This window comes from Bombus terrestris, chromosome 2 (assembly GCF_910591885.1).
Source record: "Bombus terrestris chromosome 2, iyBomTerr1.2, whole genome shotgun sequence".
Classification (NCBI taxonomy): Eukaryota; Metazoa; Arthropoda; class Insecta; order Hymenoptera; family Apidae; genus Bombus; species Bombus terrestris.
In genome coordinates this window covers 12,085,298-12,111,267 of record NC_063270.1, presented here as the reverse complement: position 1 = coordinate 12,111,267, position 25,970 = coordinate 12,085,298, and the positions used below count along the sequence as shown (strand labels likewise).

Genomic DNA, 25,970 nt, shown 5'->3' with positions numbered 1-25,970 from the left:
CACTTACGCCATGTCGATTACAGTGCCATCTGCTCGTTCTCGTCAATAATTTGAAATAGAAGTTGATCGGATACGGAACAAATTATGATAGTATTACACGTTATTGTTTTATGTAACATTTAAAGGATAACTTTTTCGTACTATCATCTTTGCAAACTAAATAATATCACGAAATGGCAACAACTTTTATGAACAATGGTAAGCATATATTAACTGATTTGAGGTTAAGGTTTAATTTCGTGCAATTTAAAAAGTTGCACTGTTTTATGTAAGTTTCAGTCAAGAAACAATGTCCTTACATGGAAAAATGCTATCGCAAGAATCCAATTCATTTCAACGAGATGTCACATCCACACTGTAAGTTTCATATGTTTCTTGTCAGTTTTATCTTAAGTATTCAACCGTGATCAAAGAAAAACATATGATCTGTTTCAGTGGAAAAAATTGTAGTAAATCAGTTAGAAGACGAAATACGAGTTCCCGAGAAACTTGATTTTGAATGTTCTGATCGTTGTCTTTTGAAAGACCAATTAAAGATCTTGCAGTTGGTATTAAGAAAAAACAGAAATAGTGATGAAAGTAGTTCTTCAAACACAGCATCAAACTCCAAAGTAAATAGTGAGAGGCCAAAAGTCACTAATGGAAAACCAGTTCCTGAAACTTTAAAGAATAAAGTGGAAAAACATAAACAAGTAGTGATTCAGAGAAGAGAAAATAAGTTGAAAAATATGGATGATGAAGCAGAGGCACTTTTTATGTCTTCTAATCAAAAAGATAATCAGAGAAAAGTTTCAAAAATGAAAGAAGAATTGGATAATCTAAAGATAACCAAAGAATCTATACACAAACCTAGATTGCAAGATAAAAAGAGAGATAGTAGTATCCTTGGTGACAATGATAAGGAAAGAAAGAAATTAAAGTTAAATCATACTAGACAGGTACAAGAGTGTGGTCAAGATACAAGTAGTAGTTCAGAGAATATGGAAAGTTCTAGTGTTTCAAAAGGCACATCTTTGGTGGAAAGATTTGAATTATGCAATTCTATAAAATCCAGGAACGAAGTCAGAGAGAGAGCAATTAAAATGATGAAACAACAAGGATTTGAAGTATCCGTGGTAGAACCAGGAAATTTTGGTATGAAATATGCCTTATCAGCTCCATATCACTTATTTTTTACAAGAATCCAAAAATCAAAAGAAACATATAATCAACAGTTTTCTATAACGTTTCCTGAGATCTTAGACATCAGTTTAGGGGAAATTGTAAAAAGTTTGCATATTAATTTTATGGTTGATGTTGGGTGGTTATGTTTGCAATATTTATTGGCTGGACAACGCACAGATATGTCTATTATGTATGGATCAAGAGTGGATAAAGAAAAGTTAAGCTTGAATATCACTATGATACCTGTGTGGATACCAACAAAGTTTGGTTGTCATCATACTAAAGTCATGATCCTAAAATACAAAGATGATGGAATACGGGTTGTGGTTTCCACCGCAAATTTATATTCGTGTGATTGGGAGAATAGAACACAAGGGTTGGTTAAATAATTTTAGAAGTCATTTTGTGCTTGTTTTAAGGAGAAGAGTTGTTTTAATCGATAAACAGTTGCTTCAATGTTGTTGATTAGAGTTTGGATATCGCCACATCTTCCACTGCTGGCAGAATCTGCAAACCCCAGTGATGGAGAATCACCAACAGGATTCAAGAGGGATTTAGAACGTTACTTGCACAAATACCATCAACGAGGTTTAACAGAATGGATTTCTGCTGTGAGAAGAGCAAATTTTTCTTCAGTAAATGTATTCTTCTTGGCATCTGTTCCTGGGAAACACACGGGTGTGGAATATGATTATTGGGGTTATAGAAAATTAGGTCAAGTTCTTTCTAAGCATGCAAAACTACCTCCTGATGCACCACAATGGACATTAGTTGCTCAGAGTTCGAGTATTGGTAGCTTCGGTCCTAATTATGAAAGTTGGATTCAGAAAGAGATAGTATCTTCAATGTCAAAGGAAAATCCACCAGGTTTGAAGAGCCAGCCGAACTTTCAGTTCATTTATCCCTCTATAAACAATTACAAACAAAGTTTTGATTGTCAAGTTGGATCTTGTTGTTTGCCATACAGTATTGAAACACATTCTAAACAAGAATGGCTAGAATCCTATATGTAGTAAGTTCTTAATTTTTATTTATATATTTCTATTTATACATGTACATACTGCATATATAAAATATTTCAGCCAGTGGAAAGCTACACGAACCGCTAGAGATAAAGCAATACCTCATATAAAAACATACACAAGAATTTCGCCTAATTTAGAAAAGATTCCTTGGTTCGTTCTTACTAGTGCTAATTTAAGTAAAGCCGCATGGGGAATAGTCAGGGTCGACTCCCTTCATATTTTGAATTACGAAGCAGGCGTTATATTTATTCCGCACTTTGTTGTACGTAAACGTATTCTTATTTACATATCCTTTATACACGTTTCAAGTATACATCATCTTTTTACAGACTGGATCAACTACCTTTCCTATCAAAAAAGAAGAAGCTGGTGTTCCAGTTTTCCCTATTCCGTACGATCTACCTCTAACTCGGTACGGGAGTGAGGATAAACCATTTGTTACTGAATTTTTTTCTAGCTAGTAATATCTGAAAATCGAAGAATACTATAGCATGAAAATTACATGTATTTATTTCTCTCTATATTTTTCGTTAAGCAGAGTATCAAACAGAACATTATTGTACAAATGACTGTTTTTAGAATAAACATGATAATAATTGCTTTGATACACGTATATGTTAACTTGACATTACAAAAAAAGAAGAGAACTACACTTTATTTGCTTCATGAGTTGCTTTTCGTCGTCCCATTGCAAACATAGATTAGAATGTAATGTAATGGTTCTATGAGGCTTCTGGTAGGCTAATAGAAATTTTACGACGTCTGAAATTCCCACGTCGTACGTGAGATATTTATTGATTAGCTCGTGATTCGTGCCGATTTCGTGATTGTTCGTTCGTGGATCACGCGTTTTCCATAAAACATCAGCAGGAAAGCGTTTCCTGACCAGCACCTTGTCGACGTAACATCGTATTGCTTGTGCATGCCCCGCCTTCAAACAACGTTTGACGAAGCTTTGCTTGTTCTTCTTCCCCGTATCAATTACATATAGTTGGCATATGTTGATTTCGTAAGACGAGGTCACACAAGATAGCGAAACGAATTCTTTATACTCCTTAAGAAATTTACTAAAAAGAAAGAATAACAGAAAAAGATTTACATATGAAAGATTAAAAATTCTATTTAGAAATAATCTTTTCACGAAGAAAGTAAATAAAGCATAAAATGCTACAAAAGGATGATTCATGATGAACATTATCGTTTGAATTATTCGTGATTTTAATACGTCATAAAGTATGTTATACTCATAAATACATTCGACGATGACGCAAATACATACTTATATTGTATACATTTTTGTGCCATATTAATAAACAAATTTTAGGTGAGTTTTTAATTCATAGAAACGAGAAAAAAGAGGAAGATTCATTATTCTAGATAGATTCTGATGATTTAACATTATATTTGTCCCTTAGTGTCCTATAATTATTATACTTTATTAATATAGATATTGGGAAAATTGCGTCGATACGCTTCGTTCTTTTTTTACGTAGATATAATCAATATGATTTAGCAATGAATATAACAGAAAACCTCGCTTGTCTCTTTAATCATCGTTGTAAGACTCAAAGTTCAAGGATATTTTATTTTTCCACTATAAAATCCACTATATAGAATCTTATAATTTATCTTCGCTTTCAAAACTGGAGATTTCGATGTACAACATTTGAATTAATCGTGAAGAAGAACCGTTTCAAAGAAACTGGTTTATGTTATAATTTTCAAATTTATACTTTAAAATCCCTGTAAAAGCAGAGGCGTTCAAAATAGCAAGATTGGCGTCATCCTGGCATAACACACGCCTGTAAATTGGTTTGCCATTAAGAAAAGCGGCAAGGATTTTGACGTCAACGCGCAACGAAGTGTCGCCTCCCACTAGGAACCGGTATCATGGTTGGAAGTCTTCGGCGCAGATGCGACTTCTGGAAAGGGACGTTCCGGCGCCTGTGACGCCGACGACGACATCGAACCCGGGAACGCGTTGATCAGCAGTTTGTGAGATGTCGTCGACTCGAACGCATACTCCTTAGCTCTGTACTTGTGTACGTGTGTTTCTTGTGTGCGTGCGTGTATAAGTAGACAAGCATGTGTAGATTCGTGTTGCCGTGAATAGTCAGGCACAGGACAGTCATCGGGCGTCCTCGGCGATTCCACCTGACAGACTGCCGCTAGGTAGGTCGAAGCGAGCATCGATACGAAAGCTAGTGAGCGCTTAAACGTCGGAAGCTTAAACACCGATCTGAACAATAAGAATCTTGTGATATAGAAGAACTATCTGTCATCAATTGGGAAAACACCTTCGATTTCGGAAGAAGCAATACCGCAATGACGCATTGCGAACCTCAACAGAGAAGACCGACGTTTCGGGACAATATTTTGGAAGAACGCGGCCAATGAAAACGTGCTTCGCGTGACAATTGCACAACCTCTTGAGGGGGAAAGTATCGAAAGTAGCTTTCGCTGGGAATTTTGAATTGTCTCCACGGTATATTCGTACTGCCAGAAATTCTACGTTTAAACGTTACATCAGTGAATGTTACTACATGGTGTCGTTGTTGCACGGTTGCGATTCGTCACCGTTCCGTTTATTCATCGGCGTACAACGATCAGCAACGTTGCAAGACGCGCGCGGTTCATCGGATGCCTATTTTTGATGTGCCGCTTATTCGTCAACGATCCCCTGCCACTTGGCAGGAAAGCATCGCGTGATCATACCAAACGCGTATTCTCAATATTTACACTGTTAATTAGTGAGTGTACATTTCGGACATTTTATTATTTTGTTAGTTTCCAAAGTGCTTCGCCTGCCGAGTTCTTCCGCAGAGTGATCGTTGTCAAGAAGAAGATAACCAAATCACTATCTTGCTTATTGAATATTTGCTTCCTAGCATTAAAAACGTCGCATCGCACGACTCGAGTGGAATATTCCATGTGCACGATTACAATGAGAAACGCACTCCATGGAAACGTGACACTCGATACATTTTGTCTGAATATTTAAATGGTATTGCTTCTGGCATTTCAGGTCCGAGGTGCTTCGTATATAAAAGAACGCCGGATACGGGCTGCATTATCTCTTGATGTGTTCAATGGTCGTCCGGCATGTACCGATGTATTTGGAACTAAGGTTGATCGTCATGGTGCGTCGATCCACCTACGATCCTTTGACATGCTAATCGAGCAACTTGGCTTTTCATCGGCGAGAAGCGAGCCAGGAAACGCAGTCAGAATCGACGACGAATCGATAAAGTGGAGTGTGGCTTCCCGACGGTGGAGGAATTCCAAAGCCTGTCCACGCGGGGATCATACTCCTGTTCGAATTTGAGGACGTGCGAATCGCGAACTTAATCAGGATGATAACCTGCTGGGTGTTGGCTGGTGTATTTGGAGCTATCGTGCTGCTCTATGGCCTAATAGAAGTTCACTATTTCTTGCGTATGTGCTTGACCGTGTTCCTTGCACGTTTCTGCAAGAAGAAGGTCCATATCCTCGATGAGACCACCGTTTACGGTACGTTGGCTGCTTAACCCTGAATGAGATTAGGAATAACGATGATTAACGATTTGATGTTAAATGATGTTAAATGTTTGGTGTACAATGCTGCTTCGTTCAAGCTAGTATTATCGATAGGACGTAACTGAAACGTTATTCAAGAATATAGAGATTCCATGAAAATGCATTTTATGCATCTTTGTCGCTACGTAAGTCCAGAATCCTTACAATTTACTGACTTATCTTGGGCTCATTCGCGTAAACCTTGACCTACCATGCGCGATCAGTTGGCCGGTCGGTTGCTCGTGTCGCAAATCCGTACGAGTATTGATTGTGCAGTACTGTGCTGCGAAATTCTACAAAGCTGGACCAACAGATCGAAATGTAAACGACGTAAATTTTGCAACGTGTTTTATCAGTATGCGTCTTTTCTTTCAGTAGCGTTCTCATCCTATACACGGTGGTCTGAATTCCAGAAATTACCTACGAAAGAACATACACTTTTGTCAGGACTTACATGACACGCGGAACAAGCAAAGAATATTAAACACACGGGATACTTAATATGCTTATTATATTCTAGCAAATACTGATCTTTTATTTATCTGTCCTTGCAACGACTCGACTCAAGCAACCTTTTCATCATTCCCTGTTCCATATCTTCCATCTTACCTTCTTAAATCTCTAATTAATTGTTTTTAATCGTATTAGTTAAATCAGAAAACTTTTCTCAAGTATTCTTTTAATCGGAGGCACGATACGCGATTGCGGTTAGTCATTATTCGGTTGAAATCATGCATCTTTAATTCTCTTGACCGTCATGAAAAATCGCAACGTACATTTCGCAATTGCGTGTCAAAAACAATTCATAAGATGAACCTTTGAAAATTCCTATTTAACTTCAACTTTAACCTTTTGTTCTTTGAAAAATACATAATAAAAGAATAATCATCGTTTATCTCATTCTATTTACTCTCATGGTTGTATTAATTTACTTTTCTAGTTGTACTAGTTTACTTTTCGCAGGTATTTGCACGACAACGGATGTGGACACATTACTTTATCATATGAACAATGCGAGATATCTTCGCGAGATCGACTTCGCCAGGGCGGATTTTTACGAAAGGACAAGCCTCTATCGCGAGATCTGTTCACAAGGATCGGGTGTTGTACAAGGAGCGTCGACCATTCGTTATCGCCGCTTTCTGAAACCTCTGTCCATCTTCAAAATAACTTCTAAGGTATGCGAGTTTGATCACGTAAAATCGTATTACAGAGTCACGTTCGTTATTCTCTGTCTGATCGACTTGAGAAACTATAGAAAATTTTTACGATTTTTCGACACAGAGATCTCGGTATCCGGTCGATTATCAACATTTGTTCTCGATAACTTCTAGGAAAACCGATAAGACCGAGAAGGAAACGAACTTGTTGACACTTAGTGTGCAAATCGTTGCTGGTACTATTTTAGAGAGTCGAAGCTGTCCAAGTGTTCGCCACTATAGTTTTGTATGCACTCCGATGATCATATGACGCATTGTATCCAAAATGTATTCTCGCTATCACTTTTATCATGGTGCAAGTGGAATATCAAATCAAAACCGGTTACACTTTTCCATTATAAAGGAGAAGAGTTAATTGCGCCCATAAGGTTGTTACAAGTAACTTTGCCTATTTAACCATTCGATGTTTTCGTGGCATGTTTCCTTGCAGATAATATATTGGGATGAGAAGTCCGTATTCATGGAACATCGGTTCATCACTCCCAGCGACGGATTCGTCAGGGCCATCGCGATGTGCAGACAAAGGCTTTTGGATTGTAGCGCTGAGGCTGTGATCGGTTCCCTTATGGAACGAGGCGTCAAGCAGAACGGTAACGTGGAGGCGGGTGTAACTCAGGTAAAATCTTTAACACATTTTAACGAATTTTCAGTTTCCCCTTCATTATAAATAAGAAAACCTAAAATCTTTGAAAGAGTAACTACAATTGAATAATTGAATTGAATAATTTGCCTGGAGTGCAAATATGTAAATTAATTAACATACATGTTATAGATACCTCATGTCCGACCGCAGATGCCACCGGAAGTCGCCAGGTGGTTGGAAAGTAACGAAATTTCTTCGGCGATGCTTCGTCAGAACTCAGCAGCAACGACGAATTGCTGACAAAAGGAGGATACGGCGTCCTCCGCAAATGGCGCCGTGTCCACTTCCGTCTATTCGACTACAACCGTGTAAGGTCGAAGATTCGATCGATGCCAGCTTTCGTTGGTCGTGAACGCATTCATGGAATCTTCCAGTAGTTACTTTCTTGTTCGAACGACGCGCGTGATAACGTCGAATCAATCTTTTTGGTGAACAAATTACGAGTTAAGTTTGGAGCTTTTACCAATTGCATTCCCGATGGTTCGGTTAAGAATTGTGGTGAATGATCGGGCAGCTTAAAAGTTGATGCTTGTCTACCTAAAAGTTGGCTCAGCGTTATTTACAACGCAATTCGAATGCGTAATCGTGTATATGTATTTAATGTCAAAGAAAAAGAAAATACTTTCGATTCGATGAGAAATAGAAATCTACAGTACAAAGGCCAAACAGAGACGCGAAAATTATTTTACTAGGCAATGGTATATACGTGACTATCGGACACGATGTTTTTAAATTCCTCATACGTGCGGGGAAGAACTTGCTAACAACCTGTTTGGTATGCCAATGAATTCAATGACTTTGAGAATAATTTACCAAAAGTCTTACTAGCAACCGTGGGACGGATTGTTAGAAGGATAAGGTTACAGATTGTAGACCGATTACATCCACTTCAAAGGAGCTTTCGAAATTAAAAAGAGCACCGTTTGTTAAATATTCTCCGTTGAAAGTAATCGCGAGACGCGTGATGTTATTTACATTTTTTATTATAATATATATTACATATGTATATATATATAAATATGTATACGTATGTATATAAATATATATGTATGCATATATAAATATATATGTATGTATATACAAAAATATATGTATATAAATTAGCGACTGGCGCCGGTAATGATTTCCACGAGAAAACAATGTAGAATTCTCCCGAGGAGCTGCTTTGCTGCAGGATGGTAGAGATAGAACAACAATATATTTACAAGCGCGTTAAGCGGCGAATGTTTATACCTCTATAACGTATTACAGGTGCCTTCACATAAATCATGGTGGATATTCGCGCGCCTGCGATTGTCGAGCACTCAGACTGTGACATTCGCTTATCGATATGGTTACCGTGTTTGCCATGCATCAGTTTGTTGTGATTCTATTATATATTTCACTTGCTTGTTATTATTATGTTTCTAGTAATATATAGAATGTCCGCGAAATTGCGAGTTGGTTGTAAGCAGCTCGCATATGATCTATTTGTTGAAATCCTTATATACAATCCGTATTACCGACGCCATTTGCATGAGTGAATCCATAAAGTGTATCCCACTCGAATTTCGAAATAAATTGGTATCCGTAGTATGGTTATTAAGTAGCCGACGACGTAGCGAGTCTCTAACAGCTAAATAGCATTGTGCACGTACTATGCGTGAAAACGTTATTATAATTCTAGATGATAATAATGTCATTTTTGTCACATAATACTATGTTGGATCATGTCGTTGAAAATACCATTACCCAGGAGTAAGAATAAATATTCCTTAGATGGCTAATGTTTCTTCGTTGGAAAGCACATATTATTTTCTTCTTTATTGTTCAGAACGATTTCGATCAAAACGATATAGTAATTGTTGACGATACAAGAATTTGGCAACGGAAGTTGAATCGAAAATTTTGTAATTTAAAAAAGAGGTCACGCGATGCATGCGTGTCGCGTTGAATATTTCACGCAAAGTTCACGACTTCGTGTACTTCATTTTCATATCATAAACAGTCAGGGCATTCACATGTTCACGGCTAATGTGTCCGAGAAATGATATAATGATATATAAAAGGAATAGCATATATATTTTTAGAAGTCGTATCTACTCGGTTTTCTGAATTAAACGCGACATCATCCTTATGAAGATTATGCTGATTAGCGCAGCCAAAGAATATTCATTTCCATCCACACCAGTTAATTCAGTTTATATATAGTTTATATAAGAATTGTTGATATATATGCATAGTCTCTTAAATCATATTAATCGTTGATTTATTGACTTACCTATTTATTCATTTGTTACGATCATCAACGATCGATCGATTAAATTCTCACAACGAGCCATCGAGTTGTCATCTGTTCACAATTATAAATTCACTATAATAAAAGAGGACAAAATATCATAATCTTCGAAATATTGGGCGTTCGTTATCGTCTTTTGACCGCGTGGAATGCTTCCGTACATGCGGCGAACGAAGACCGTTCCGATTACAACGAAACGTCATAGAATGAGGAACCGGTTACAGTGTAAGAAGCGACCTCGCAGTTTGGAATTTCATGGTAACCGCACGCAGTCTTGCTTGGACTGTGGCTTTGTGAACGTCAAGAACTGTTTGTTCTCCTTTCACGTCTCGTCTTCCGGAAGCATTATAGAAAAATGGTGTGCGCCTGCTTCGTCACGATCTTACTTGTTCTCTACATGCTCTTTGACGTAAATTATTTCCTCAGGATATTGTTTACGTTAGGTTCGGGCAGGCTGTTACAGAAAAAAAAGAAGATTTTCGATACTACTACTATCTATGGTAATAATCATATAACATCTTTTCTATCGGTTATATTTTCTAGTTTCAACAGTTTTATGATGCTACTATGGGTTATGATAAATAGGTTATAGGTTATGATAGTATGTTCGCGACTATTTTCTTCTGTATATTTAATTTTTTTATTCGATCTATTTAGAACTACTAATTACTAGAACTAGTAATGGGTATTCTTCTTTAGATTATTATTGGTATCGATTTGTGGCGAAATTGATGATATAACAATAAGTGTTTCATTGATCATTACAATGTACAAGATAAGATACAGGATAATATTTATTCGATGAAATACTTTTTTTTTGTATGAAAAGTAAAGTATTAATAAACATGGATAAACGCGCGTTCGGTCGCGTGTTTAATAGGCACACTCATGACATGTAATAAAAATAATGGAAATTACGTCAATGAATGATCTTTGGTGAATGTAAAGCGGGACCCCCACCATTTTAAAAGAATTTAAAGGCAAGCATTTTTCAAATATGATTGTCCAGACATTTTTCATACTTGAAAATTCAGATATTCTTTATTTCATGCCTATGCAGAATACGTATAAATTATATATATAAATTATATTATATATTATAGATAAATTATATAGTACTAGAAGATTATAGATATTATTATAACAAGAAAAATTTGTAATGAAATTGTGATCGCACTATATTTCAAATGTTAAATTATTATCAAAGGTCATAAGTAAAATATGAAGAATGACTTTATCCTATCTACTTTTTTATTCTTTACTTTTTCTGGTATCGTGGTATCAAATTACAATTTTACTTGCCCCAAACGCCAAATCCGATTAAATAAATACTGATACTAGTAATTCGTAAAGATTATAATAAAATAATGATATAATAAATAATGATGTGTAACAAACATATACAATGTAGTTAGGTAATGTGTAAAAATATAAAATTGCATACATATATTCAAATGAATAGATTGACAAGTATGTAAATATTTCTTTTTTATCGATAAAAATTGAAAGAGAGCAGATAGAATTTTTTCTTCATTTCTCTAGGAATATGTACAACACAAGACGTGGATTTGTTTTTGAAGCACATGAATAATGCCAGATACCTTCGTGAACTGGACTTTGCACGTTTCCATTATTACGATCGCACTGGAATTTACGCAGCCATTGCAAAAAGAGGTGGAGGTGCAGTGCAAGGAGCTTCGTCGACTCGGTATCGTCGAGCTCTTCCCATTTTTACGCCTTATAAAGTTACCACGAAGGTTAGAAGAATATAATACAATATAATATAAATAATATAATATAATATAAATTAGCCTTAATTGTATATTAATATACATATAATTACATGTATTGTAATGTCATGAAATGAAAAACCTGTTTTAATTTCGCAGCTAATATATTGGGAAGATAAGCACTTCTATCTGGAACACGAGTTCATTAGTTTGACGGATAACTTCGTACGTGCAGTTGTTCTTAGCAGACAAACTATCACAGGTTTGAAGATTCCAGTTACAGAAATAATCACTGAAATCGAACCAAACGCGCAACGGCCCGCGTTGACCAAGGATTTAGAATTATGGCTCAGTTCTATGGAAGAGTCTTCTCAGAGATATAAGAAGGATAATTGAAGACGACCTTCTTCGTTTTACACCCTTGTTGCTCAATGTGTACTTTCTGCGTTTTTTATGTTATTTTGAATTAAGGTGTTTTGAATAAACAAATTTCTCTGTTAACGATATGATAATCGCTAATTCTCATATGCAATTAGACGTTAATTGATCGTTTGATGTCTCTGTGATAGTATTGCCAAGTATTGCTTAGTTGCCAACCCAATATTATTTACAAGCTTATTTTTCTGTTTCTCTCGATTGTGCGTAATTCAAGCGTTGTAAATAAGCAACAAATTAGGAAGTAATACGTAAACTGTTTTTGTTATTAGTGGAATGACAGGAATAATTATCAGAACGAAAGATAATAATATCAAAAAAGTACATCCCTTTATCCGCGTGTCATAACCGTCATACGGCTCTTTCTGCTCGGGTAAACTGTTCTCTCATATTGTTCAATTCCTTCGGCTCCCGTCAGATGGCGACTTTCGTTTCGCGATGCCCGATGGAGAACGGATATGCGAGAGTTGTGCGCGTTCCTGACGTGCAGTCGATCCGAGAACTCGAAACCTGTCGCAAACACAAGCCGACCTTTGACTCCACTTTCCATGAACTTTCGTGATTCATTCAGTGTCGAAGAGCTCGTGACAGGTCCTGTCAACAACGCAGTACTGGACCGTTCCCACTTTCATCCCACCTGTAAGTGGTATTCTTCGTGTTTCGTATCGCTTTCCGGCCCTCGACACTTCCGTTTTTTTGAACTTCACGCGCAACCCTCTTGAACTTGTTACCGTAATATTTATTCCATTCCGTGCATGAAAATAAATAATAAAACGGGCGTTTTTTTCAGGTTTATTGTTATATCGCGGTAAAAGTGGTAGTTAACATGTTGTCTATAAGAATCGCGCCGTTTCGCGGACCCGAATGAATGTATCGTTTTACAGAATTTCGCACGACAGGCATAATTTAAATAAGACGCTGACCGGTGAATAATCGTGACGATCGTAAAGCGTTATTGCCCTGATTCACTTTTTTATTCTACGTTTAACGAGTTCCATTGACTCGTTCAGTCAGAGGTACGCACTTTAAAAAAAATCTGCGTCTCCACATAGAAGGCGCATTTCATTTACGATATCTTTTGCGACAGACATCATACTCCACACGGATAACATTATGCAATTCAGTCAGGAAAATTCCTACGCTAATACGTTCTCTATTGTTTCTTCTCGTTTCATAAGATATTTTTCATGGAAAATAAAATTTATGACTTCCTTCATTTCTGTTTCTAGAACGCTGATTCTCAAACTCTCGAGACAACCGGTTCTCTATGAAATTCTTCTTGCCGGATTTCGTGCAGAAAATTGGTAGCCTCGTCAAGGCTCTTAGAAATTTTGTCGCGAACTCTACGTTAGATAAGGAATGCCTCTACACCATCTACAAGCATGGTAGAATTTATTCGTTGGACTGTGGCATCTCAATGATATAAATCGTGGAATTAACTCGTGCAATTTTCATAAAATTTCTATAAAATAAATTTCTTTTAAGAAACAGTTTGTTAGGGAACAAGCGTTTTTGTGAAACACGGCAAAACACGCAGTTTCGTGCGTGTTACGTAAGGCAATCGAGATCATGCATTACATAATAATGATTATAAACGATTCTTATAATCATGCTAATGCGAATTGTCCAATGACACTATTCTCGTCGCACCTCCCCACGTTTCTCCTCCTAAGCGACTATATGAGAAACAATTTTCTCTAACCGAGTAGCGAACTGACACTGCCCCGCGGTTATGCACAAATTGCTACCTGATGTTCATGGCACGCTATCTCAATTTGTTTATAGCCTAATTGCTTGATAATCGTGAGATTATTGCGTTTAAACATAATCTTCTTCGGTAATTGCTGTCTGACATCATTACACTTCTGAAATTTAGTTTCGCAACCATTCTCATGAAATTTGTAAACTACTGTTCTTATTATAGAATGAAAATCATTATGTGAAGCCAATTTAACGATGGTTGTCCCGATGATACACGCGCGTCAGCGTTGTTAACTACACGTTCAAAAGCCTTCGTTGTTATTAATGATCCCCGATTAGAACAAGTTTCTAGATCAAGGACCGTAATCCTCTCCACACTCGGGGATTAGAAACAGTTAATTAAATGTCGCAGCAGAACGTTTCGATAATCCGCGCGATGTAATCGCGCCACCAAGGGAATCGATCGTGCGAACCGGCTGAACGTCGATTTCTCTTCCCATGTTCCTCTTCCCGGAACAATCGTCACTGGATACTTTTCGCTCCTCCGCTGTTATCTTCCGCTTTCTTTCGCGCTCGTGGGAAATCTCTTCTCACTTTAATCGCCTACTAGAAGCTTTCCACTTGTCATTTACCGCGGAAAACAATGGAGAAGGATCACTTCCGATTTCGATCGATTCGTTCGTTCGTTTTCTCATTACATATACGCGAGACCTCTTATAGGTGATGTAAATGAAGATCTATATCTCTTAACAAGTTTAAAAATCTAAATACGGAACCCTCGTGGGAACATAAATCTCTTCTTTACTTTACGAAGGAGAAAAGTTTTAATCCTGCCCGTTCATATACATAAACCTACATTCGACGAGCCGATCACGTATTAGGTTGCGGAGGATTAGGGGATGTGAAACGACGATGGCGCCTATACGCGGTCCTTTGTTCGATCCTCCGCTGTATCACGTGGGAGGACAAGCGTATATGCGGACGCATATCAACTCGCGATTAACAAGCACATCGTAATAAATTAGGAATAACGACGCTGGTCTTTCAGTTTCACCTTTCGCCTCCCGTAATTGATGCGCCGCCTTTTTCTTTAACGATCCTCTCGTTTCAAATAATTCGACAACTGCGCTACACCTACTATCCTAATAGCGATTATACACAACGTAAAGTTTCGGTTAAACCATTACATGTTCTCATTGCGGCTTAAACATCTAATAATACATCATAACAGTAGGAAACCTGCGAAATAAACTCATCTGCGAGTAAGAAAGCGTGGCGTATAGTGAATTGAAAGGCCTCGATTTGGAAAATCACGAATTGCCGTGGTTCGTAGCACGGAAAAACGCGAACCTCGATGCAACGAGCATAGTGATCGCGATCGGCACTAACCTCGTTGCAGAAATTGCACGCACGAACGGAGATAGAGCCGATGATAGAGCGATGTGTTGGAAACGCAACGTGCTCGTCGTTCCTTTCCTCGGTTACGTCACGTGGGAAGTGAGCCGCGTAGGACGCGTTAATGCGCGGCCGTCGTCGATGGCACGTATCATGTAAAGCGAGAAAGAGCGGCGCACCATGCGAAAAAGGGAACGATAGATAAAGAGTCGTGCCGCGTTAACTTTTACGGTTTAAGCACCGTCCACACCGTTCACGTCGACGGGGCGACGAACGGGGAGGGTCATAGATGATCGCAAATTGTCCGCAATTGGCAGGAAGTCGTGGTAAGGGGGACCGTTCCTACGCCCCCTCGCACTCTCTTCGTTGTTCATTAGCCGCGGCGTTTGCGGGTCCATTTCGCTCGTACGAATTGATTTCAAGTACGAGATCAACCCCGCTCTTCGAGAATTATCGTCGAATCTCAACCGAACGCGTTATCTTCGGCAAATTTTCACGCTGTGATCTCGAAAGGATGACTTAACGAAATGATTTGTCAGGTTCGTACCTTTAATGACGCGATGCGTATAAACGTGGGATTTTAATATCGAAAATGTCTGTCGAATCTCACGACTATGTTACTATACCATCGTAATGATGTCTATAGTATTTTCGAATGATTATCCGACAGTCAGAAATTTATAATTTGATCATCTTTCATCGTTTAATTCTTGATTCCTTTAGATTTTTAAATCTTAAACAGCCTTCCAGTAGGATGCTATTTATTTATGAAAATTCTTCAAATATACAAAAGTCACTCTATCGTCACAGATGTGCCTTTTTCTCGTAAACTGATACCTACAGCGAATTCTTTTACGATGTTCGTCGCGAATTTCGTAGAGGAAGATTTCAGATTTACCATCTGTACCTATAATTTCGAAATTCTTCCTGCTTCGAAAAGCGAGTTTCGCAACAGTTATTTCGAATACAGCTTACGAAGAATATTAGGATTTATCGCTGCAAACATCGAACCAGCCCTGAACTCGTTTTTAATTCTCGTTTATTTAACGGGCGCCATTCGCAACAAACGGTACCCTGTATTGCACGGCGAGTTCGGTTACGCGATAAGATGAATCAATATTATCCCATGCTGATAACGACATTCAAATAGAAGAGGGAGGAGTGGGGATTTTTCCGTTCTATCAAAACTATGCGAATAACGAAAGGTGGCAGTCGTCCAAGTCGAAACCATTGTAAACGCACAGTCAGGAGCCTAAGATGCACATCGCCGGTGACAAGAAAACAAATCGAATCGACGATCGTGAAATTCATTCTCGCTGTGAACATAAATTACGCGTTCCTTCTTCGACGCGCGTGGAACGCTCGGTAAACAATGCATCGCAATTCTACACGCGCGAGAATTCCATTTTGCCGCGTTATTTGCGCGATTTGACGCGCAGAAGCCGGTGAACCGAGGGAAATTAATGTCACACTCGACCATTTGAGATAAGCTGTGTCACGGTCTCCCTTTTTTCGCGGTTCTTCGACTAACGCCTCACCTGTACAAAGGAACGCAGTCGAACGCGTGCAGATGAGAAATTCGCGTCGCAATGTTCGTACAGTTAAATCGTTTATCGTCACGCGTAGATAAATGCAACGTTTCTTGTGCTAGATTAGAGAGTTCGATAAATCGTCTGTACTATTCTTAACGGTATTAGCGTGTCGCACAATTGCATGAAAATGGCCGGTGAAACTCCGTGTAAATCAGTGAAATCGGTCACTGCTAATTACCAGGGAAAAAGTCAGTTTCTCGTTGTCATTAATTAAAACAAAGTGTCGAGAGGAAAATCGCGGCGCGGATCTTTTGTTTAATGGTCGAGGACGTGCGCTATTCGATCCATTGCTTACACGTGCGCGCGACGAGCTATGTTTAATGGATGAAAAAAATGCGTCAAACATGCTGCCACTATGCTTCCGAGATCACAATTTCTGATACCGTGACCGTGTTCAGTGGAATCTTTTATGTGCTTTTACAATTCTAACTTGCCTTTCGATGTCGCCATAGAGATTTTTATTTCCACAGTTTTACAAACGTAATAATCGAACGGCAAACATCAGGTTTATGGATCTTAATCGATTTTTAACGACGGTTAATACGTTGAATGTTGCGAGAATCGATGGTGATCAACACTAGACACCACATGGACTATCGACGGTCCGTAGGAATCCGTCGAATTTGAAATTTGATTTTTTCTCTCCCAGGAACAATATATTCTTTCTAGAATTGAGTAACTGGCAAGAATTAATGAGTAACAGTATCGAATATGTAATTACCGTTGCGATACAATTCCTTTTCCTGTTGACAGTGATGAATACTCAGTGAAAATATAAACACAATTGAAAAGAGCGCATTATTATCGACGTAATTTGTGAATTGTCACAATGTATACGTCAATGACAGCGAGAGTGTTAAATAATCTGTTTTCAAATTTCGAATTTTAAATTAGATTACCAGTGATTTTGATTTAATCTGCTTCAAATCTTATGCCAATCAGATTTTGTAAAAACGTTTCGGTATCATTGGTGTGAAAATATATCGTTCTATAAAACACAATTCTCCTAACAGCTAACGTATTAATTTGTGAGAGTAGAAATATCGTTTGATCATTTGCAAGCATTGGTTACGTATATCAATCACGCGACAGGCATCGAAAGGAAAACACGATCGCAGATTTCCGACGACCTTGAGCGTCTCGGTTGCTACTCAGTGGACGTTTGTAGGAAAGTGACGTCTTCGCGTGAGCATACCTTTCCATAGATGTTACCTCCACCACAAAGTGGACCCGCACGATCGTGATCGGGATTGTGTATAGGTAAGAGGCCTGGCTGTCGGCAGGGTGTCCCGTTAGGGGACCTAGAAGGCCCAGAAGGGGCCACAGCCAATCGTATCAACCTGGTTCCGAACACACCGGAACGGATCCTCGTCCGATGAGGATCGCCTGACAACCGGTCAGGCTGGTCAGTCAACCGGTACCATCTATTAATTGATTCACGTGTGTTTTTTGTGTTGATAATTCAGCTAAAATACTCGGGACTAGTATGCCGAAAAGTTGAAATCATCGTTGTGTGATAAGAATGAGAACTTTGACGGCGAAAGTTGATTGTAAGTTGATATCCGATTCTCTTTTCCTTTCCTCATATTTAAATCTTTCAAGCTGAAACTGCACGTTATACGAGCGTATCAAAAGATATAAATTGTTTTATTGTTTAAATTTATAGCTAAATTGCCGATATTTATTATGCCGCAATTTCATATTTTAACAAAGAGAATTAAAGAAGGCTATAAATAAGAATCTTTCGAGTTGGTGAAATACTATAATGAGTAACTAATTTTGAATGTGGAATTTAAATGATAGTTGCATTAGTATTCCTTATTCACTAAATATCATTCGATATTTTGAATACCTTGCATATTTTTCTATATTAAACTTCTTACGAACGTAGAAACATCCGCAGTCTATTTATAACTGTTACGATGATATATGGACAATTAACGTATTCTCTATTTTAAAATCAATCTCATATATTAAACCCGTACATAAAAATAATACACGTAAAATCCACAGAGACTGATTTCACCGATGAATTTTTATACACGCAGCAACATAACTATTACTGCACATCCTCGTTTTAATCAACATTGAAAGGATCAATTCATCATACATCGAGCATCAAGTCAGCAATAAACTAACATAAGTAGAACATAGGCATTAACTGTCAGACTTTACAAGGAATATGTAATCGTCGCCCGTGCTCGTAAAGCTTTATCTTCGCCTGCCATTCCTCTTCTTTTTCTCTTTCTTGTTGCTCTACTTTGTTTCGTTGGTGGTAAACGCGTTTCCCGGTAATCCAAAACGATGCTCAGTTCCTGGCCGGACTCGAACCTCGTCGTTCGATCTTCCCGCGTCTTTCGTTTAAAACGTTTACCCGGTCACGATCGAGCGTGGTTTGCGAATCGAGATCCCGATCGATCGTGACTCACGCGAGAGTAAACAGCGAAAGTTTCCTGAGCGCTGTTAACGACCAACAAATACGAATTCTAACGACCCGATCGATGCTAATACGTGCGTAGCCCAATTAAAATTCGCGGCGCGCTAACCAAACGCTCGCATGTTCGATTTCGCGATTGTCTTTGTGGGTTCGTGTTTTTGAATCCTTGAAACAGGTGTCAGCGACGGTAAAAGTTGCTTCGGGACAGTTCTCAGGTGAGAATCAACGCATTCCTCGTGTTTCTAGGAAACACTGCCAATCCCTTCGTCGCGAGGACTTTGCGAGGGATCGAAGCATGGGCCGCACAGGATACACGTGCATCAGGCACGTTTTCTGCTCCCTCAACGTTCTCATTTGGGTACGTAACACTTGCTGTCTTTGTTAATCCATCAAGTAGAAGTTACTTACATAAGTTGGTGCTTGTAACGTGTTTTCTCAAATAAAACTTGAACATAGTTTCATCAATCCTTCGTGCGTCTAATCAAAGTAATTCACGTACGACTCGTTGTATATTTCCACCAAGTAACTAGTGATTATTTCAATTATTACTTTAGCTTTGTGTGGATCGTTGCTTCTACGAATCTAAATATTCTTGGAATAGAATTGTTATAGTTTTCTTTGAAATAATTTATATTAAGAAGGATAGAGGAGTAATTTGTACTAATAAACCTCGATAATCGATGAGATTATCTTCAACGCTCGTTATATGTTTCCATTAAAAAACTTGGCAATTTATATGCACCAATCTGATACAAAGTAATAAATACGTAATATTCCATTCATAGCCTGATCGTCATCATCGGGATTTATTCAGATTTCATGGAACTATAATTACCGCATGCAACATCCGATTCTATTCTATCGTCATCGTTCGTCACGTTCATAAAAGCGTTCTCTCTTTTCGTTACACAGTTAAAAATAAATATTGTTCGCGATTCCGCTGACGAGACGGTGCGCGAAGCGAAAACAACGCCGTTCAAACACGTCCGTAAGCGTGTCACGTTCGCGAACCCAGAAACACGATCGACCAAGTTAATTTCCATCGCTATTCGTGCCGATGCTGCGCAACGTAGAGCAGAAGACCGCGAACAGAAACAGGAGGAACGGCCCACGCATGCGATTAAATCGATGCGCATTGTCATTCTCGGTGCATTCCAACGAACTCTGTCTCTGCTCTCGAATTTATTGTGCCACTTGAAATCGCTCGTCCCCGCCGCACGCCACTCTTAAATAGGACATTGAACCGTGCTCTATGAGCTATGAACTTACTTACGGTACCCGAGAAGACGCTCGCAGACGCTCGTCCGACAAGGCTTTTCCTTGTAAATCTTTCAACTTGTGCACACTGGTTGCCGTACGTTTCTTCATTACTGTCGAGGTACATTTGGATTTACACAGACGTACACCAGACATTTCTACGATAAAGAACGTCGTAAAAATCGTATTACCTTCCCGAAGCCTAATGAACGAGATACTATTAATGAATGGAAGATTTCAATTCGAAAACTTGCGCTCGAAATGAACAGGGGGACCTCGAGTAAAGTGGAATGTTAATACTTCTTAAAGTCGATAGATATCTACCGTATGATCTTACTTATCGGACACTAATTTTTGTTAGTCCTTTTAGCATGCTCGTGTTAATTTGTGAAAAATTAGGACAAGTTCATAATCTAAGTCAGGTAGTGAAATCTTATTGAACCTTATATCAGATATCCCAAGATAATTGGCAACTGGTTGAGATTAAAGATTAAAGTATTGTTTCTAGTACGCAACATCGAGGCACGTCCCAATTGGCCTATATCTCAGGTACACGCTATTTTCCTTAACGTCGTCGTCTCATCTTAAATTCCTGTACCGTCGTGTAGTCGAGAAGTACTAGGTTTCAATGTTCCACGGGTCTCATTACGTATCTCGTGTCCTTAATTGCACACTCGAACGATTCCAGGCGTCTGCGCTGAAATTGCGTCTGTAATTTCGCGCGGGCACGCAGTCGGTTTGCTAATCAGCAGTCGACGATCGAGACTCTGCACGGTCATTTCATCCACGAGAGATACTTAACGGTACTCGTTTCGTGGACGACGTAAATCGAAGGGAGTTTAATCGTTCGATCGACTGGACCGTTCGTCCATTGATTCCACGCGGCCACGATCTGTTGGCCGCGATGCTGTTCGCCGACGAACCGTGGCTGGGATATTGGGTCGGTCGAGCATCAGTCGATTTCGTCTCGATCCTGAGCAACGACGCATAAGATACTTCGTTCGAACTAATTTAACTATATTGGATAATGCGGCACGTTGTTACCACGCTGATGTTAATTTACGCCGGTTCCATATATCGCAGCGAGGACGAATATTCTGTCGACAACGTTTCTATTTAACCAGTTTACCTATCTGGACTCTGGACTTGGCTCGATCTTAGTACACCCCTGTTCATAAGCGCAATAGAGTCTTCCACTTGCAAACTATTGAAGATAAAAATGATCACTTTTGTGATGCCAGGTTTCATTTATTCAAATAGAGATTCAAAAGATCGTTGGTTTGTTTTGGTATTTGAGGATGACATAAAAAATTCTATGACGCTCCGTTCCTCTTATATTTGAAACTGTCGGGGTCAATTTTGAAATGCCTCGAGTGCTACTTTGTGAGAAGCCACATCTTTGTCATTTTCATTGGCTGTTTAGATTACGATAATATTACTTCTGACAAGAACAGATATCTGCTACTAGCGGACATTCTATTATTGCGTGATACACGTATCGTAGACTGTTCTGTTAGCATATTGGAACATTTACAATTTGCACTTAAATATAATGCTCTAAATGACAAAATACTGTATAAAATGAAGGCTGAACACAACATTTGAAGGAATAGAATTTCGATACCACTAATCGTTCGAAATAACAATATCAATCTCAACAAAGACGCAGACTGTGAAAGCGCGAAAATACGTCTGATTCAGGATGATATTAGCTTTGAACCGCGTAGTAATAAAGCTGCCGCACCATTCATTCGAACAATACAGGCAGGTATAATGGGGTAGAGGTTTACAGATAGATATAATGGGATGGAGATTTACAGACGACGAGCTAAAATTGAGGCAGTTGAACAAAGGAACGGTAGAAATCGTAAATGACGGGTGGCCTCACTCGGCACAACGACGGCTTTAATCTCGCCTGGAGGGCAGTATAGGGAGGGTGAATTACTAAACCGTAACAATTTCCGAGGAAAGGTCAATATACCTTCTAATCTCGCTGTCACCGAATACGTCAGCTAGACGTATACTATACGTGTATATAGAAACTATGTTTCACCTGACCAGGATGGCAATTTCCCCTTTGAGACAGTAACCACGAGACGGCCACCGGCACAAGGAAGGAAATACGCGTGTAAATCGAGCTGCGGCGTTTCAATTGCTGTCCACGATACACACCGATGTCTCGTCAGTGAAAAGAAACGTTGTTGGGTCGTCTGGTTGCATTAGAGTTTCATTAACGTTATAATACAAGACGAGCGTGCTTTCTCGTTGCCGACCCACTTTTTACTCGCGATTATGTATACCCGCTGAATAATCGAGATTCTCACCAAGCGTGAAAACCACTAACGTCGACATTCCACCGTCGATCTTCCTTCTCTTCTACATAATTCATCGATTGCCGATTTCGAGAGCGACTACCAAGGTGTCAGAAACGACAGGATTGAAAGTTACACACAGCGGTTGGAGGTCGAACGAGCACGCATAGCTGGAACTTACATTCGACCTCGTGATTTAAGAGCTTTCGCAACAGCGTGCGACGTTCATACGGAAGCACACGCGATCATATCGCCTGCATAATTGCGCGTCGAATCGTCAGGAAGAGGCCGCTCTGTCAACGATATTTTCCTCTTGATTCTCGCTTTGAGACATTTTTTTCTGAATTCAGAATGTATGCAGAATAATCATCTAGAAAATAATTATCTGCGTATCCGTATGATTCGCTGCATTTTTTCTATTGCGTATAAAATCAATATAATTGCATAAAAGATCAATTTCGATACTCGTTAATGAAGAACGACTAGCGATTTTGCAATCTTCGATCTGGGTCAAGATGACCTTTACGGTCATATCTTGGTATTTCTAGAGTTATACGTTAATTTTAAATTTATGTAAAAATGTAAAGTCGACGAGCATGATCGACGTAGAAAGATGCGTGTCATGGTGGAGAGCATCCAGGTCAGAATGTCGTTCTGACCCGTTTAACATTTTTTACAGTTATGCGCTTGTGGAATTTTGGGTGCAGGCCTGTGGCTACGATTGGCTTACTCCGGATACACGACCTTGGTGCCGCATTACAGTTTCGCGTCAGCTGATTCGCTGCTGTTGGCCGCTGGATGTGTGACCTTCGTCATCGCCTTCTTCGGATGTTGTGGTGCATGGTTTCAATCGAGATGCATGTTAATCACGGTTCGTAGCCTCTCATATCCCGTCCCCACTTTCCTACGGGTATCACCTTTGCTTTGATATTCATTCTCTAATTTTTCTCTCTTCGTAGTACTTTTTTTTGGTTATACTGATGTTCCTCGGTGAATCCATGTTGGGTACTCTGGCCTTCATCTTTAGAGAACATTTATCGAAGAGCTTGAAGGACGAGCTTCTTTTCGGTATTGAAAAACATTATAATCTGACCAGGGAACCTGGTACTCTTCCTGCTATATGGGACCACATACATACAGAGGTGAGGACAGCCAAGTATGTCTACGTTAACGCTAAAACCATCCACGATTAACGACTCGAGACTGGAACTATTCTAAATATTTATTATTCTCAAAGCCATATTTGCAGTGATTGCAAAAAGTATTGGCACATACCAACAAAGCATTTCTTATCAGGCATTATCAAGCATTTCTATGCTTCACTTCCACAGTATCAAATTTTTGTAGTCCCATGAAAGTACTGCTAAATGAATATGACATTTGAATGATATTTGAACTTAATTAATTAATATGTAATATGTATGTACGATAAATATAACAGCGTACCAATATTTATTATGACCGGTGTACATACCATTATTCTGTCAAACTATATAAACAATTTCTCTCAACTGCATCGAATCTCACTAATTTTTCATTGATCTTCTGCGACAATTTTAGTTCCATTGCTGCGGTGTACGAGACTATACCGACTGGTTCCGGATCGACGCATGGCCGACGGAAGACCGCGTACCCGATTCCTGTTGCATACAGAGGGAACGATATTGCGGTCGTCTTGGCCCTGGGGAACGAAACAAGGAACATTGGTATCAAGAAGGTTGCGCAACAGCTATTCAAATGTGGCTAGTTACTAGGCTTCACGTGGTCGGAACCGTTGGTCTTGTTGTGGCTTTCCTTCAGCTATTCGGACAGGTGGCCAGCATGATCTTGTTCTGCACCGTCAGGCACAAGAGATCATCCCACACGTACAAGAGTTACGATACTGCGAACACCTAGAATTTCAGATGGATCTTAGACGAAACCAGTGTCTAAGATCCATCGAATTCAACCAATTATATATTACACGTTATATTCGCGATGATCACGATCTTCTTCGTGATATGTCTGAAGAAGATTTCGATTGTCGCATGCGCTACTCCTCGAGCGAGATATGGATCCTTGTAAATTTCCTTCGTTGCCTTCGATGCTATTCCGTAATGCTAAGAGGCGAAAAAGACTCCTTTTCTATCGTAGAATTTGAGTAGGACCAGTGATCACTGCGAATCATCACGACTCTGCGTAAGCGTTAAAGATCGTTACGAAGGTCGTGAAATTTCTGCTAATCCGCGAAAGAGATAATAGGACGAGTTGATAAACGAGCACGGCTTCAAAGATGCACAAGATGCACCATTACTTGACTCGTTACTTTCGATGAATGATTGCTTTTCCTAAAGGACCAGCTTGACGAGTTTTTAACAAAATACCTTCGATTTATAGGAATAACGACGACATACTGTCGAGGACGATCCGACAAGTGACTACTATCACATCATTTTAATCGACTTTCGATCGTTAGAACGTTAGATCGTTAGTATGTGAGAGAATTTTATATCGTAGAATGCGAATGTTTTATGTTACCTTGCATGCGAACCTGTTTATTCATTAGAGATAACGTTGATCGCACGCGGAGATTACCAAAATTACGTTTCGTACAACGAGGCTATGTTCGATGATCTTTTTGTCAATATTTTATTACCTTCTATTTGTTAAAAAGCTGCCTGGTTGTGCGAACGTGAGCATTATTTTTACTCGTTATCGTTTAAGGTCGAATCGACACACCCGTGGAACCTGCAATTTCTAAGATTTTCCTTTCGCTTAGCTTTAAATCCTCGGGTGTGTTGATAGCTCGTTTTTACCGTATTTGATCGTATAAAACATCATCGCGTAGTTGATAATTTAACAGCACTTGAAGTCTAATATTTGTTTTGAAGAAGCGTGGTTTCGAGTGCAGCTTGTTACGATATTGCAAAAGTCGTTTACATTGCATCACGCTACAAAATGTTCGACACGACGTTACGTTGTACGTACCTATATCGTTCGAATAATAAATAATATATTTATGCGACAATATTCTTCAAATATTTTTAATAACCATCTTTCACGTTAGATACAAGATAATTTTCTTGCTAATTGATTTCAAGCACTGTGCTATCAATTACATTACGGATCACACATTCTCGTTTTCCATTTACCAAACTGCAAATATGTATAGATTTTATGCGAAATTTACAACCGTAAATACGTGCAGAATGCATGAAACAGTTAAAAATATTTGCTAACGTATTTA

At 38.9% G+C, this 25,970-nt stretch overlaps 4 protein-coding genes and 1 long non-coding RNA gene across 6 annotated transcripts; 4 read left to right on the top strand and 1 right to left on the bottom strand.

Annotated features, from left to right (window-relative positions):
- Positions 1 to 23: 23 nt before the first annotated feature.
- Positions 24 to 2,794, top strand: LOC100649989 (probable tyrosyl-DNA phosphodiesterase). Its single transcript, XM_020867237.2, has 6 exons — positions 24 to 198; positions 274 to 357; positions 436 to 1,540; positions 1,634 to 2,176; positions 2,247 to 2,451; positions 2,519 to 2,794. The coding sequence occupies exons 1-6, from the start codon at positions 174 to 176 to the stop codon at positions 2,648 to 2,650; spliced, it is 2,094 nt and encodes a 697-aa protein (XP_020722896.2). The 5' UTR covers positions 24 to 173; the 3' UTR covers positions 2,651 to 2,794.
- Positions 2,795 to 3,389: 595 nt separating this feature from the next.
- LOC110120000 lies at positions 3,390 to 7,882 on the bottom strand. The gene is made up of 3 exons (XR_002308528.2): positions 7,741 to 7,882; positions 5,956 to 7,587; positions 3,390 to 5,718 (listed from the first exon to the last, which is right to left on the bottom strand). It is a non-coding gene; the product is annotated as an uncharacterized LOC110120000 (long non-coding RNA).
- On the top strand, positions 5,543 to 9,843 carry LOC110119180 (protein THEM6). Its single transcript, XM_020867250.2, has 4 exons — positions 5,543 to 5,699; positions 6,708 to 6,922; positions 7,395 to 7,580; positions 7,737 to 9,843. The coding sequence occupies exons 1-4, from the start codon at positions 5,543 to 5,545 to the stop codon at positions 7,845 to 7,847; spliced, it is 669 nt and encodes a 222-aa protein (XP_020722909.1). The 3' UTR covers positions 7,848 to 9,843.
- Positions 9,844 to 9,988: 145 nt separating this feature from the next.
- On the top strand, positions 9,989 to 12,116 carry LOC100647288 (protein THEM6). Its single transcript, XM_003393718.4, has 3 exons — positions 9,989 to 10,385; positions 11,428 to 11,642; positions 11,775 to 12,116. The coding sequence occupies exons 1-3, from the start codon at positions 10,241 to 10,243 to the stop codon at positions 12,009 to 12,011; spliced, it is 597 nt and encodes a 198-aa protein (XP_003393766.1). The 5' UTR covers positions 9,989 to 10,240; the 3' UTR covers positions 12,012 to 12,116.
- Positions 12,117 to 12,519: 403 nt separating this feature from the next.
- On the top strand, positions 12,520 to 25,751 carry LOC100647175 (tetraspanin-9). Of its 2 annotated transcripts, none has more exons than XM_048412563.1 (5): positions 12,520 to 12,689; positions 19,422 to 19,533; positions 23,424 to 23,615; positions 23,704 to 23,886; positions 24,305 to 25,751. In XM_048412563.1, exons 2-5 carry the CDS (start codon positions 19,471 to 19,473, stop codon positions 24,638 to 24,640), a joined length of 774 nt encoding a protein of 257 aa, XP_048268520.1. In that variant the 5' UTR covers positions 12,520 to 12,689; positions 19,422 to 19,470; the 3' UTR covers positions 24,641 to 25,751. The 2 variants fall into 2 exon arrangements, with proteins under 2 accessions (XP_048268520.1, XP_048268522.1); XM_048412565.1 differs by lacking the exon at positions 12,520 to 12,689 and adding an exon at positions 18,069 to 18,288.
- The last annotated feature ends 219 nt before the right edge of the window (positions 25,752 to 25,970 follow it).